Source organism: Vicugna pacos, chromosome 32, assembly GCF_048564905.1.
Source record: "Vicugna pacos chromosome 32, VicPac4, whole genome shotgun sequence".
NCBI classification, from domain to species: domain Eukaryota; kingdom Metazoa; phylum Chordata; class Mammalia; order Artiodactyla; family Camelidae; genus Vicugna; species Vicugna pacos.
The window spans coordinates 21,058,733-21,073,951 of record NC_133018.1 but is presented as its reverse complement, the minus strand read 5'-3'; the positions used below and the strand labels follow the sequence as shown (position 1 = coordinate 21,073,951).

Sequence of the window (15,219 nt, the reverse complement as noted above, 5' to 3'; positions counted from 1 at the left end):
AATGCATAACACATTCGTTTCCTTCCCCAGCGAGCAGAGATGCTACAGAAATTGAGTGAAGTCCAGGTCTCAGAAGCTGAGATGAGACTCTTTTACACCACGTCCAAGCTGGGCACTGGGGACCGCATGTACCGCGCCAAAGAGTGAGTCGGCCAGCTCCTCCCTGAAGCCCATCACTCCTGCTGGGGTTCCTGGGGGGGCCTCACAGATCGTGGAGCCTTCTGGGGTCACGAGAGGCTGCACGGGCAGTGACCTGCATGTGGGTAGAGGCCTCAGATGCCACTAAACATCCTCCAGTGCACAGGCCAGCAGATACGCTGGGGTTGTCGTGTGGTACGAGTCCATCAGTACAGGCCCTTCCCACTTTTCACAGATGAGTAGGTGAGAAATTGCCGTCGGGCAGTCAAGGATTAGCCCGTTAGCAGGTGTTGTTTGGTTGATACCGTATCATTAAGGCATTTGGATCTTTTTCCAACGTGTGAGCCTCCTAGGGCTGCGGTAGGTCATCCCAAACTGGGCGCCTTAAAACAAGGAGACCCAGTCAAGGTGTCAGCAGGATTGGCTCCTTCTGGAGGCTGGAGAGTCTGTTCCACGTCTCTCTCCCAGCTTCTGGTGGTGCCAGCAGTCTTTGGATTTTAAACACATCACTCCAGTCTCTGTCTCGTCATCACACAGCGCCCCTCCTGCGTGTCTCTGTGTGTCTTCCGTGGCCGCCTCCTCTCTGTGTCTGGGTCTCTGTTTTCTCTTATAAGGACACCAGTCATTGGTCATTGGATTCAGGGTGCTCCCTAATCCAGGATGACCTTATCTCAGTTACATCTGCAAGGACCCTATTTCCAAATAAGGTTGCATTCTGAGTAACTGGGTGGCCGTGAATTTGGGGGAGATACTCTTCAACCCAATACAGCAACCTTGAAGAATTAGGAGATTTCACATTAAAATCTAGATTCCTACCTGGTCTTGACCAGTTGGATGATCTGGCTGCATCGGCTGGCATTCCCGCAGGGCAGCCGGCCGTAGATGGAGCCCGTGTGCTCCCCTCGGCCCAAGCCCCCCTCAGTGCTGTTTTACACCTGGCCTGCTCTGTTCATGTCCAGTGCTGGCCCGTCAGCCTCGTTGTGCATTTAACGGCTGCTTATTGAGTGCAAACCACGTCTCTGGCTCTCCTCTGGGCCCTAGGAATGGAGCAGTGCACACAAAATGTCTTCCCTTAAGAAGCTTACATTGTAGTGATGGGGAGGTGGGCAGTAATCAGACAAATACATACTTGTCCAGGGCTGGTAAGCACTAAGAAAAGAAAGGAGGGAGGAGGGGGGTGGGAGGGGTATTTGGGGCTGTAGGGTCAGGAAATACATTTGAGTGAAGTGAAGGAGATGTTATCTGCAGGGGGCGTGAACAGCAGGTGCAAAGGCCCTGAGGCTGGAGGGGACATGGCCTTTGAGTCCTGGCCTCTGATAAGCCTTCAGCAATCCAGAGCTGCCTCAGGCCGACGGGCCAGTCCTTGGTTCTGACGTCTGGCTCTCCCGGCAGGAAGCCTGACGAGATTGCAGCCCAGGGTCAGGTGAAGATCAGCAGCCTCAGCGGGGCCCACCGGAAGCGCCGCCATGAAGAGGCAGAAGAGGAGGAGTCCGAGTCCTCAGTGGAGTCCGAACCTGAGGAGGCCCCAGCTCCCGAGCGGGTGGAGGCTGCTGCAGAGACAGCCACAGCACATCTGCCACCAGCCCCGCCAGGGGCTGGAGACCAGAGCCCGGCGCCCAGCGGTCCACCCGGCACCCCTGCCCCTCCATCAGCTCCCCCCACAGCGGCCTCCACGTTGGCCAGGGCCCCAGTGAAGCCTGCCGTCTTCATCCCCGTGAACCGCTCCCCCGAAATGCAGGTTGGCCGCTGTGGCGTTTGACATAGGACTTAGGTGCCCAGCTCAGCGTGGTGAGGGGCTGAGGGTGTGGAGGGCATCCCAGGGTCTGAGCAGGTTGCGCCGCCTTCTATGCCTCGGTTTCCTCGTTTGGAAAAGGGGACTAGCCATACCCACCACCCAGGGCTGTTGTAGGGCTGACGACCGGGTGCCCGGCACAGGGTCAGGGCTGTTGAGACAGGTGTCAGCCGCCTTTATCACCACCCCTTCGTCCCCTCTTCCCTTCCGCAGGGGACGGCCCCCCCTCCACCCCCCACTCCCTGAGTGCCGACTTCCTCTCTCTTGCCAGGAAGAACGGCTGAAGCTCCCGATTCTCTCTGAAGAACAAGTGATCATGGAGGCGGTGGCCGAGCACCCCATCGTCATCGTGTGTGGCGAGACTGGCAGCGGGAAGACCACCCAAGTGCCCCAGTTTCTGTACGAAGCAGGCTACAGCAGGTGGGGGCTGGCCCTCTGCGGGGCGCGTGGGTCACAGTAAGGCCTGGTCCCCCAAAGTTGTCAGGAGTCTGGGCTCCTGGGATCTGATTCTGGCTCTGTTGTTTACATGCTGCGTGACTTCGGGCAAGCTGCTGAACCTCTCTGGGCCTCAGTTTCCTCAGCTGTGAGATGGGGGCATCACTGCACCTGTTTGTTATGTAGATGAAATGACTGAATCCATGTGAAACTCTTAGGTCAGCCCCTGGTGGGAGGGGCGGGCTGTCACCTCCTGTAGCCCTTTTCCACCCAAGTGTGTCAGTGTCCCAAGACCACGTCCAGGTTCAGTGATTTGCAAGGGGGACTCCCGGGACCCAGCGCTTGGTGGTGCTCATGGCTGTGACTTGCTACAGGGAAGGACACAGCACAATTGGCAAAGGGGAGGGCGTGTGAGGGTGAAGTCCAGGGGAACCAGGCACCGGCTTCCAAAGCCCTCTCCTGGGGGAGTCACACAGCACACGCTGAACCCCCCAGTGACAAGTCGTGGCAATGTGTGTGGAGTGTCCTCTGCCAGGGACGCGCAGTAGAGGCTTGGCGCCCAGGGTGTTCACTGGGGGCTGGTCACGCAGGCGCCCTCTGCCTGGCACCTTCCAAATTCCCAACTCCCCAGAGAAGAGCAGGTGTCTGCAGAAGCCGCACTGCCTGCACAAGCCGTCCAGGCCCAGCGAGCCCCTCTCACCTGTCGGGGAGTGAAATCCAGGATCCCCGACGCCAGCCAGCGGCCGTGCCACAAGCAGGCCTTTGTAGGGAGAGCAGCCTCGGGCCTGCCGCCTCAACTGTTTTCCCCCCGGAACCCGCCACCCGTCCCCCTTGGTGGGTTCTGCGTCTGGAGGAGCGCGTGCTCAGTGGAGTCGGGCCAGGCCACCGAGCTGCTGGCCCCATTCCCATTTGCGGCTGCCTGGCTGTCTCTGCACCGGGACCACCAGAGCATCTCCTATGCGCTGACCCGTGGGCCGCTCCCTTTGGCTGTTCAGCGATGCTGAGGTGCCTGGCCTGGTGCGCATGCCCCGACACCCCTGGTGAGGGCCACGTCCGGAGCCGCATATGTCTTTGGGGCAGACGGTGGGCCAAGCCCTGTTGATGTCTTGTGTTCTCCCCCAGCGACAACAGCATCATCGGGGTCACGGAGCCCCGCCGAGTGGCCGCCGTGGCCATGTCCCAGCGGGTGGCCGAGGAGATGAATCTGTCACAACGGTAAGGGCTCTGCCCCCTGGGGGAGGGCTGGGGGTGGTCTTCCGGCCCTGCCCGGGGGTCGGCTGTCCAGTAGGAGCTGAGCAGTGACGCAGGCCCTCGTTCTCCTGGGGGCACCGGGTGGGAGCACCGCTTCTGCATCTAAGCACAGGGCTGTCCCTGGACGAGAGGGCTTCCTACATGCGGGGAAGGACAGCAGGACCCTCCTGCTCAGGGGGCCGTGGAGCAGGGACATGCCAGCAGGCCCTCGCCTCCCCTCCCACATGCTGTACTGGGGGGACAGAATAGCCCTCAGAGGGGCTTGAGGGCAGAGCAGAGCAGCGGGTGGCGATTAGCGTTGCCAGGTTAATTTATAACTCAAGCTTCCAAAATAAAAATCCTTTCCTGGCAGTAAGGCTGCAGGACTTGCCTTGAAAAGCAGTTTGAACAAAGTGTAGCACTTGTGTTTATAACGCAGACACCTGGGCTGCAGCCCAGACTGTCAACTTCAGGCTTGAAGGGGTAGCAGGTCCAACGTGGCCAGAGGCTCAGAAAGCACAGAATTACACAGAAGGAGGGGACCCTCATCTGCCCTGCCATCAGATGTTTACTGAGCAGGACCTGCCGTGGGTCAGGCCCCTCCTGGCTCTTGGCACAGCCGCCCACCTTCCCCCACCCCTCCAGCCGGCAGGGCATTGGGGAGCAGGTAATTGTTCTGTTTGCACGCCCAGGGCAGCCACCACTGCATGTTTCCTGTAATCCTTCTAGACAGTTCTGTGCGCAGACAGGCAGCCTGTGTGTATTTCTCCCTGTCTGACTGCTACACGGACGGTTCATACTGTTCACTGCTCTCTTCTGTCTTTCCTGTTCTGTTTCAACGCACGTCTTGAAAATGACAATACATACAAAGCTGCCCTTTTTTCATCCTCTTTATTTAACATTTTAGCTTGCAATTTCCAGGCATATACGAAAGTGCAAAGACAGGTGTAATGAGCTCTCCTGTACCTGAGACCCGTTCCAGTAATCGTTACCTCGTGATCAGCTTTGCTCCGACTGTGCCCCACACCCTGCCCCCGGCTGTTGTGGAGCCAGTCTCACCCTCAGTGTTTCACTGTGTGTGTCTAAAATATCAAGCCTTTTTTTTTTTAAGTTAAAGACTCTTAAAACATAACTGCAATACTGTTGCCATAACTAGAGGGTAGATCGTAACTCCCGAGTGTCCTCCAGTCCATGTTCACACTTCCCGGGCTGTCTCCTAAAAAGCCTTTACGGTTGGTTGCTCAGGTCGGGCTCTGGCGGAGGTCCATGCACGTGTTAATTGTCATGCCCTGCAGTTGGCCGTGACAGCCCCCCTGGCTTCGTGACGGCTTCACACTGGTGGCCAGGGTCCCGGGGAGGGAGGCAGGGTGGGCAGGTGTCTGTGCCTTGCTGAGGGTGCTGGTGGGCTCTGCCCTTGGCCGCCTGCCTGGTGGGGCCAGGCCTGCTCCGCTGCCCGCCCTGGAGTGGCCACGTGGCCGCAGCCCCAAGCAGCTGCAGCACTGGGGGCCTCACTGCCCTGAGCTGTAGCCTGTCCCCACAGGGTGGTCTCCTATCAGATCCGGTACGAGGGAAATGTGACGGAAGAGACCAGAATCAAGTTCATGACAGATGGTGTCTTGCTCAAGGAAATCCAGAAGGTCGGTTGCTCATCTTGTACCACAAAGCAAGGCTGGTGAGCGTGGGGGCTGGGATGTCAGCAGCTGGTGTGCCAAATGTTGGCAAAGCACTGTGTGCCACTGGGGCACTGTGTGACCTTGGGCAAGTTACTTACCCTCTCTGGGCCTTAGTTTCTTGATCTGCAAGCTGGTACCTTCCTCCTAATTGTTTTGAAACAAAAATTATGTGTCATGCACGAGAGCACTTAGCACAGTGCCTAGTAGGTGCTCATGAACCGTGAACTCGTGTCTTCACTGTGGTTTGGTTCACCGACTTTATGCATTAGACAAAGGCATACTGGCCGTGTGACGTCCCCTGGGGAGGGGGGTATCTCTGCGGAGGGGAGGGATGACCCCTGCCTCCTCTGCCCCAAGGCCAGCCAGGGTCACCTGGGAAGGTGGCTGTGCTTTGGAGTCACACGGCCCCTTTTTGTGTGTCATGTGCTGTCCTGTTACCCTCAGTCCCCACCCAACAGCTCCTTGTTCCTGCGTCCTGCCTGCCCTCCCCACCCCAGAGGCATCCAGTTCTAACAGATGATAGCTGCCTTTTCTCTAGCAGTTTCTCTGCTGGGCACCAGGCCCCGTGCTGTGTACTCAATAGATAATAAATGTCGTGGAAACTTGACCATTACCCCATGAGGTGGGTCCTGTAGTCCCATTTTACAGATGAAGAAACAGGCCCAGGAGGTGAAGCCACTTGCCTAAGCCCTGCCCCCCGCCATTCTAAGCGCTCCAGGATCCTCGCTGGCTGCCCGAGGGGCTCCTTGAGTGGGAGTTCTGGGGTGTGCAGTGATCCTAGGGTGCTCAGGCCTCACCCCCGTGGACCTCCCCTCCCAGGACTTCCTGCTGCGTAAGTACAAGGTGGTGATCATTGACGAGGCCCACGAGAGAAGCGTGTACACAGACATCCTCATTGGCCTCCTGTCCCGCATCGTGTGTCTCCGGGAGAAGGTAGGCAGGGGTGCTGGAGAGCCCCGAGACCCAGGCCACGGCTGCCACAGCCCACGCCCATCCACACCTGGGCTGCTGCCATGAGAGGGTCTCCGGGACAGGATGCTATGGGCCGGTGTGGGGGGCGGTCCTGGTGTAAACAGCCCCTGTGCAATTCGACCCTGTTGGGATCCTGGGTCCAGCCTTGTCAGCTGTCACCCTTCCCTCCATCCAAAGCAAGAGGGTCAAGCAAGTAGTTCCTGGTTGGCCAGGCCCCACGGAAGCCAACATTAACACTCCAGCCAGGTCTCTGGAATCTGCAGAGCTGGTGGGGCCACCCAGCCTAGCTTTTGTGCTTCACGTGCTCTGAGACTCTGGCCCTGCACCTGGCGTGGTGTCAGCCTCTCCTTCCATCTCCCCCACCCCCCGATCAGGCAGAAGGTGAACGTCCAAGGGATGCCCCCCCGGGGTGGGGCTCCATGGAGCCATCCTACTCCAGCCCCTGCTGAGAGGATGACCCTTTATTGTGCCCAGTTCTTGCAAACACAGAACCTTTATCAAACTGACGTCAGTTCTGTGTGTGCTATGTGCCAGGCCACTTCAAGGCCTGGGCACATGACCGTGAACAGGACACAGGTGACTGCCCTCCTGGAGGTTTCATGTTAGTGAGGGCAGCTGACCGTAAGCAAACTCAGAAAGCCTATGAGCTGGTGACGCACAAAGCCAGGGAGAGGGACAGTACCAGGGAGAAGGTGGAGGGTTGGTAGTGAGAGAAGTCCTCCCTGGGAGGGTGGCCTTGGAGTCAGGGACTGAAGGAAGTGAGGGAGTGAGCAGGGGCTACTGGTGGGAGGAGATCCTGAGTATCGAGAATAGCAGGTGCAAAGGCCCTGGGGCACGAGTTGGCTTGGTATCCACTTTTTTTGTTTTTGTAAAGAGCTTTATTTTGTCTAATTGATGCATTTAAAGTATACATTTCAGTGGCTTTTCACATATTCCAGCATGTTCTACCATCACCACAATCAATTTTCAAATATTTTCATCACCCTGAAAAGAAGCCCTGTGCCATTCAGCTGCCCCCCCATTCTCCCATACTCCCCCGATCTCAAAGTGTCCATTAGTCTGCTTGCTGTCTCTGGATTTATCTATTCTGGATATGTCACAGAAATGAAGTCGCACGACACGTGGCCTTCTGTGTCTGGCTCCTGTCACTTAGCACGTTTGGAAGGTCCATCCACACTGTAGCACGTGTCAGTGCTTCACTCCTTTTTATGGTAGAATAATAGTCCAGAGGGTGGATGGACCACATTTCATATATCCATTCATCTCTTGATGGACATCTGTGCGTTTTCCACGTTCTGGTTCATGAACATTCATGTCCGGGTCTCTGTGTGGACGAGTTTCCTTTCTCTCGGGCCTGCGTCCAGGAGCAGAATTGCTGGGTCTCACGGGAGCTCTGCGTTGAACCATTTGAACCATCTACCAGACCACCCTCCCCTTCTTACGTTCCCATCAACAGTGTACAGGCTGTCAGTTCCCATCCCCCCAACACTGTGATTTTCCATTGTTTTAGTCCTTGCCATCCTAGGAGAGGTGAAGTGGTCTCGATTTGTGTCTTGAGGGCTGTCAGGAAGCCTAGGGTGGCCGAGCAGAGTGAGGGAGGCGGAGAGGACAGGTGGGGCCAGGGAGGTCCCCGGGGTGGGGCAGCCTGGGGAGGCCACTGTGGGGAGGAGACGGGGTCTTTGGTCTGCTCTTCGCCTTTCTCCTTGGTTTTTGTTCACCAAAGACACTGAATTTGGGGTTTGGAGTTTACTAGCCTCAAAAGACAGTTTCCAAGGGCTGGAGGGCAGAGTTCACCATGAGCCACATCAGGTGCTGCCGAGGGGGCTGGGAGCCAGGCGCCCCCACCACACGCTCCCCTGGGCCAGGCTGCTCTTCCCCGAACCTCGGGAACAGACTGTCAGGATGTTGGGTGGGGGCTGGTGGCAGCTGCATCCGCTGTGCCCGGGGGCGGCGTGGACCCCAGGCTCAGCCCTCCCGGCTCACCTTACACCATCAGGGCTTAACTCTGGGGGATCTTCAGGGCGCCATTAACAAGCCGCAGCCCCAGGAGAGGCAGATCCTACTGTCTGCTCATTGCTTCCACTTTTTCTGGGCTCTTTGGCAACCAGAATTGGGGGTAGAGGGCAGGGGCTGGACGCAAGCCAGCTGGGACAGCAGAAGTCCCCCAGACCCCACCGTCACCGTTTCCGTCCCCTGGTGGCCGTGGGTCCCCGGGGCTGTCGTCCCCCAGAGGCACCTGCCGCTGAAGCTGCTCATTATGTCGGCCACGCTGCGGGTGGAGGACTTCACCCAGAACCAGCGACTCTTCGCCCAGCCACCCCCGGTCATCAAGGTACCACCCAGGCCAGGGTTTCGGGGCAGCCACGTGAAGTGGAGCCCCTCTGTCAGCTGCGACAGAGCGTGGGACACCTGCCGCGGGGGAGACAGATGGGCTGGGGCAGGTGTTACAGAGCTGGTAGCACCAGACGGAGACTTTCGGGATCAGAAATTTCAGGAGAGGGGCAGGGCCCAGGCCTGGGCTCAGGTCACCCCCCTGACCCCCAACCCCCGACCCCATGCCTCCTTGGGCATCCTTGGCAGGTTGAGTCCAGGCAGTTCCCGGTGACGGTGCATTTTAACAAGCGGACGCCACTGGAAGACTACAGTGGGGAGTGCTTCCGGAAGGTCTGCAAGATCCACCGGGTGCTGCCCGCAGGTGAGGCCCTTGTCCTGCGGTGCCTGTCCCCTCGCTGGTTCCCGAGCAGTCACAGCACCTACCCGGCCTTGTTCTGCTTCAGTAACTCCCTAGGGGGTGGGGGTGGAGTGTGCCTTTGTCCCCCGGGCCCAGGCTGGTGCCATTTTGCCCAGGTGCCCACAGACGCAGGGCATCCCAGCTGAGTCTCCCTCCTGATCTCGCAGTTTTCACCGTGTTCCTGTGGCACTTGCTCCATTATTTGCCTAACGTCGTTGTTTAAGTCGGCTTGGGCTCTTCTGGGTAAATACATGTGTGTCAAAAGGAAACAGCATTAGTAGGAACTGGCTTCACTCACCAGAGGGGAAAGAAAACAGTCCCTTAAGGCAGCCGTGCTAACTTCTAACCAGACTCCCAGGTGCTGGGGCGGACCGGGGGCTGCTTCCCTGGCTGGAAGGGTGAGAGCGGAAAAGGGCTCCCTCCCGCCTATCTTGACTGCGCCCGGCCCGGAGGCCACCTCGGGGCCCCGTGGTGCTCTGTGCTCGTCTGCCTGAGGCATCTCAGGATTCAGGGGTTCGTGTCCGCTCTTTGGGAGGCTGAGCTGGTGGGCGATGAGATGACAGGGGTCCCCAGAGGGCTTGGGCAGAGGGCCTTGCACAGCCCTGGGCTGGTCTCAGGGCCGTGGGCGTGTGGGAAGCAGGGCCTCCCCTTCGTGGGGTGAGGTGGGGTGGAGTTGGGTTCTGCGCATCCCCGAGTGCTTGGCTCCCTCCCCAGCGTCCTCGCTTCCCCACTCATTTACTCTGGTTCTCACCTCACCCTCTACCGTCCCCTCCTGTGTTCTCTTCACCACCGTCTCCTCATCAGCATCCACAGTGTCCATCACTCCGTGGTCCAGGGCCGCCCCAGCTGCCTGTGTGCACCGGGGTCTGTGAATACAGGGGCCTCCCCCTCGTGCCCAGCCGTCGTCTTCTGTTTCCTTCTTAGCTCTTTCCCACTCCTGGGAGCTCTTTTCTGCATTTAGACCTCACGTAGCAGTGTCTTCAGCTTCCTGCTGTCAAACCTGCAATCTCCAGTGCCCCTCCCACCCCCGTGCCCACCCTCTCCTCCCATCCCATCAGGAAGGCGTGTCTCTGCTCCCCACCACACCCCTCGTTCCCCTCTGATTCCCCCTCTGGTCTCTCCAGGATCTTTCTCTCCTCCCCGTTCTGCTTCCTCGCCACCTGCTCATTCCTGCACTCATGTGCACTGCCTTCAGATGCCATCTTTGGGAAACCCTCGGCAGCCCTCCCAGGGGCACCCCGACCGCCTGCCCTCTGCATCCAACAGGTTCTCCATGTCCTCAGCCCCTGTGTCTCCTTCACCCCTCCAGCTCCTTGTGTGGCTTCCGCCCTCCACGCCCGAACCTGCCCTCCCCAGGTCACCGCTGTCTCTCTTCACACCCGTGGAGAGGGCTTGGTTTGGGGGCAGCGCTCGATGGCTCCCACCTCCTCCCTCTGCAGGTGTCTCTCCACCCCTGTGGGTTTTCTCCGTCTCACCTGTCTCTCCTTCCCCCTCTTTAGGCTTCGCTGTTTCTCAGGGCTCTGCCCTTCTCTCCTCCCAAGTGATGCCCGTTCCCCGGGCAGCTGTGGCTGCCCTGGGACTTCAACAACAAAAAATTTGCTAGTTTTTATTTACTTATTTATTTAGTGATAAAATATACGTAAACATAAATTTAAGTGTACAAAAGGTCATACACTGTGCGCCCATTTGTGTCTGGCTTCTTTCACTTGGCACGATGTTTCTGAGGGGCGTCCACTCTGTACACTGAACCAGCGCTTCGTCCTTTCTATGGCTGAATTCTGTCCCATCGTCCGGACGGGCCTGCTCCGTGTATCCGCTCACCAGGTCGTGGGCACTTGGGTCGCTCCCGCCTCCTATGAGCAGAGCTGCCGTGAACACCCACGAACAGGGTCTGGTTTGCATCTCTTTCCCGATCTTCTGGGCTTAGGCCTGGGGAGGGGACTGCCGGGTGGCACGGTGACTGCGGACTCCCCGTCACCGCGCCTCGGCGGGCGGGTAGCTGCCCGGTGCTCGTCCGGGCCTCCGCGGCCCTGGTATGACCGGCTTGGAGCGGGGCCTGCGCAGGGTCGCGGCAGTCGCTGTCTGCTGCGTGGCCGGGCGGGTCACGGAGGGGCCTGGCTCTCCCCGCAGGCGGCATCCTGGTGTTCCTGACCGGGCAGGCGGAGGTGCACGCGCTGTGCCGCAGGCTGAGGAGAGCCTTCCCCCTCGCCAGGCCCAGGCCGCCAGGTAAGCCGGGGGCTGAGGCCCCGCGCCCCAGAGGCTGGAGGTGGTCAGCCTGGGCTTCCGAGCCCCCCCCCCGCCCCCTACCCCAAGCATCGGCGCTCGGTGCAGTGACCTGACTCTGGATGGTGAATGTCAGAATTCTGCTGACCTGGTATCAGCCAGGAGAGGTCTTTCTCTCTGATCTGTTCATCTTTTCCCAGACGAGGACGACCAGGAGGATTCGGTAGAAGAAATGCGGAAGTTTAAGAAGTCACGGGCACGGGCGAGGAAGACCCAGGCCAGGGTACATAGAGGCCGGTGGGGGCCGCTCAGGCTCTGAAGCCCCCTTATCCGTGTGGTGGCTGTAACTTGCTCCGGTGCAGATGTAAATTTGATTAAAACAAGATGAAGTTGGGATTCAACCCCACAGTCATTTTAGACACATTTCAGATGCTCTGTAGCCACCTGGGGCTCTGGGGACCTCATTGGACAGCAAGGGTCTAGAACCTTCCTGCCGTGGAGGGAGTTGCCTGGTGCTGCTCCAGGGGCTATTGGGGGCGGGTGGGGGGGTGTCTGTGATTGAAACATTCCAGTCTCCCTGTGCTGGGGCCCAGCAGAAGCTTCCAGAGGACTGGGCCCTGAGCCCCTGAGCAGGGCCTGCCCAGGTCCCTGGGGAGGGCGGGACAAAGGAGAGGGACCTTGGTGCCTGCTGAAGAGCTGGGGGAGGGGGCAGGCCGGGTGTAGGGGGCACAGACCTAAGAGCGTCTGCCCAACATCACTACTGCTTCTGCAGCACGCCCGGGCCGCCTCGGTGCTTCAGGGGTCTTAGCTGGCAGGGTGCTCACGGCAGCCCTGAGAGAAGTCCCACGATCGTCCCCGAGTCTCAGACGAGGACACTGAGGCAGAGGGAGGTTGCATGACCTGCCTGGGGTCACGTGGCTCCAGGGCTGGGGAGCTGGGCCTGGGACGCAATCTCCACGCCGGATCGCCCACAGCCCCTGGTGCTGGTGTCTCGTTTACCACAGACGTTGCCCCTCATCAATCTGGACAGTTACTCGGTGTTGCCTGCGGGTGAAGCTGACGAGGACAGGGAGGCGGAGATGGACGAGGAAGAGGAGGCCCTGGGCTCCGACCTGGACCTGGACTTAGGGGACGATGAGGCAGACGGAGGTGCGGCTGGGACTGGCGGGGCCTCGTCCTGATCACTCGTTCAGCACGGCCTGCTGAGCCCCGGGCTGCTTGGTCCCAGCACTTGGGCTCCGGGTCAGGCGGCGGGCCCTCACTAGTGAGGAGCTTGCAGAGCTGGGGTCTCTGCCGGCTTTGCCCCCTGCTGTCTCCCGAGCTCCTAAAACCTCCTGGCGCAGAAGGGACCCTAAGACATCTGTGTGGGGGCGCCACTCCCGGGCTTAGGTTTTGCTGGGTACACACAGGCCTCGGGGGGGTGAAACCACAGCAGCCCCCACGCAGGCCCCGCTGCAGCAGCACCAGAGCAGGGCTCTTCCCAGGAGGAGAGACCGCAGCCTGTCTCCAGGGTCAAGCACCCTGGCAGCGGGGCTGGTGTAAGGTCCCCTCCAGCAGAGCAGGCCACGATGCTGGGCTGCTGCCCGTGGGTGCTGGGTGCAGCGCGCCTCTGCCTTCCCTGCAGGTGAGCAGCCCGACGCCTCGCTTCCCCTCCACGTGCTCCCACTCTACTCTTTGCTGGCCCCAGAGAGGCAGGCGCAGGTAACAGTGCAGAGCCTAGGCGGGGAAGGGGGGTGGGCAGGGGGTGCACCTAAGGGCGTTGAGATGGGGCAGGTCAGGCCCCGGGTTATGCTCCCCATCAGCTGTTGGATCAGCACCCCAGATTTTTGAGAGGGTGTTGGGATCTCCTGCTTGGAGAACAGAAGCACCTCCCACGTTTGGTTTGGGAGCAGTAGCCAGAGGCGAGGAGAGAACATGTCGACCTAGTCACCTCCCAGGCCCTGCCCAGCCTGGCCGACTTCTCTTTGATGGAGAGAAGTTTCCTGGCTTTGCCCCGTACCTCTGATCTCTGTCCCACGAATTCTTCCCTGATTCTGGTGGGACAGAGGTCGGTTTTCTTGCTGCCCAACCACCCCCCCAATCCTAGGTCTTCCAACCTCCCCCAGAGGGGACGCGGCTGTGTGTTGTGGCCACCAACGTGGCCGAGACATCTCTCACCATCCCGGGCATCAAATACGTGGTGGACTGCGGGAAGGTCAAGAAGCGGCACTACGACCGTGTCACCGGCGTGTCCTCCTTCCGCGTCACCTGGGTCTCCCAGGCCTCGGCTGATCAGCGGGCGGGCCGCGCGGGCCGCACAGAGCCCGGCCACTGCTACAGGTGGGGCTCCCCAGGCTTCTCCAGGGACTTTGGGGCCACTCTGCAGCACCCACCCACAGGCGAGAAAAGGGGGTCCTGTGTTGTCCGGGAAACTGCCCCTGGAGTGCTCCCCTCACCTTGTCAGGGTGGCTTCCAAGCACTTGCATTGATTGTTCATTCTACTACTGATGTCAGGCACCTTTGTTCCTATTTTGTTTTATTAGCAGGTTTATCAAGATAAAATTCACATAGCATAAAATTCACCATTTTAAAGTGTGCAGTTCTGGGCATTGTAGTATATTCAGAGAGTTGTGCAACCATTACCACTGTTAATTTTCAAACATTCTCATCACCCCAAAAGAAACCCCCCACACCCGTGAATTGGTTCCCCTCCTACACCTCCCTGCCCCCACCCCCAGCAGCTGGCAACCGCTAGCCTACTTCCTGTTTCTCCAGGTTTCCTTTCTCTGAACATTTTCTGCAGTTAGAATCAGACAACATGTGGCCTTTTGTGTCTGGCTGCTTTCACTCAGCATCACGTTGTCAAGGTTCGTCCAGGTTGTAGCCTGTGTCAGAACTCCATTCCTTTTTTTTTTCCCCTAGAATATTAAACACAATAATTTTACAATCCATTTAATGGCAACTGGTAATCATTAAATTAACAATGGTCATCTTCAAAAGTTATGACGCCAGCTGTGCTGTCATTTCTTGAGTTGATCAGATACCTGGAGTCACAGAGATTTCCGACATAAGATGCATCATATAGATCAAAGTTGGTTTATCACCAACATTTATAAAACCAGACCCAGGTAAAGAAGTAGGTCTGGCACACACGCATGGTCGGTTGCTTTGGTTGCTTTTACTTTTAACTTTTTTTTTTTAATTTTTAATTTTTTTTTTGTTTTTTTTGGAGGAAGTAGTTTTATTTTCTTTAATGGAGGCACTGGGGATTGAACCCATGACCTCGTGCATGCTAAGCACACGCTCTACCACTGAGCTCTACCCTCCCCCTGAACGGTTTTAATACAGTGAATGTTTAGCCTGCCCAGATTATTACAGAATCAGAAGAGCGAGAGTATTCACAAAGAACTCTGTTCGTTTTAATGGCTGAATAATATTCCATTGCTCGGATGGTCCACGTTTCACGTATCCACTCACCTGTTAATAGACATTTGTGTTCCGACTACATTTTGGTCACTGTAAATAGTGCTACTGTGAGCATCCATGTACAAATATTTGAGTATCTGTTTCCCTGTCTCTCGAGTATATACCTAGGAGGAGAATTGCTGGTTGAGGGGGAGGGTAGAGCTCGGAGATAGAGTGCTTGCTTAGCGTGTACGAGGTCCTGGGTTCAATCCCCAGCATCTCCATCAAAAAAAAAAATTACTTCCCCCACCGCCCCAAAAAAAGTACACAGCATATGTCAAAATTGAAAAGAAAAAAATTACTTTTAAAAAAAGAAAAGAAAGAACAGTTGGGTTATATGGTAACTGTACATTTAACATTTTGAGGAGCCGCCAGACTGTCTTCCACAGCGGCTGCTGTGAACAGCAGTGTGTGAGGGCTCTCATTTCTCCGCATCCTCACCAGCTCTTGTATTTTTCCGCTTTACGATGAGGGAGGTGTGAGGGGGGATCCCGCGGTGGTCTTGGTGGGCGCTTCTCTCGTGACTGATGATGCTGAGCGTGTGTGTCTGTGTTCTCTGGAGGAGTGTCTGTGCAGACCTG

General features: G+C 57.8%; 1 protein-coding gene and 2 non-coding genes across 3 annotated transcripts in view; 1 reads left to right on the top strand and 2 right to left on the bottom strand.

The window, feature by feature from the left end:
• Positions 1-15,219, top strand: part of DHX37 (DEAH-box helicase 37) — a 30,160-nt gene that overhangs the window by 6,312 nt on the left and 8,629 nt on the right. The window contains exons 3-15 of the mRNA XM_015243767.3: positions 31-143; positions 1,531-1,876; positions 2,202-2,350; positions 3,488-3,580; positions 5,136-5,232; positions 6,088-6,201; positions 8,471-8,572; positions 8,821-8,935; positions 11,102-11,197; positions 11,395-11,477; positions 12,199-12,343; positions 12,819-12,895; positions 13,281-13,513. Of these exons, the coding sequence (XP_015099253.2) occupies positions 31-143; positions 1,531-1,876; positions 2,202-2,350; positions 3,488-3,580; positions 5,136-5,232; positions 6,088-6,201; positions 8,471-8,572; positions 8,821-8,935; positions 11,102-11,197; positions 11,395-11,477; positions 12,199-12,343; positions 12,819-12,895; positions 13,281-13,513 (1,763 nt within the window). The remainder of the gene's footprint in view (positions 1-30; positions 144-1,530; positions 1,877-2,201; positions 2,351-3,487; positions 3,581-5,135; positions 5,233-6,087; positions 6,202-8,470; positions 8,573-8,820; positions 8,936-11,101; positions 11,198-11,394; positions 11,478-12,198; positions 12,344-12,818; positions 12,896-13,280; positions 13,514-15,219) is intronic.
• LOC116276632 (small nucleolar RNA SNORA72) lies at positions 14,269-14,364 on the bottom strand. The gene has a single exon (XR_004186119.1). It is a non-coding gene; the product is annotated as a small nucleolar RNA SNORA72 (small nucleolar RNA).
• Positions 14,487-14,577, bottom strand: LOC116276631 (small nucleolar RNA SNORA72). The gene has a single exon (XR_004186118.1). It is a non-coding gene; the product is annotated as a small nucleolar RNA SNORA72 (small nucleolar RNA).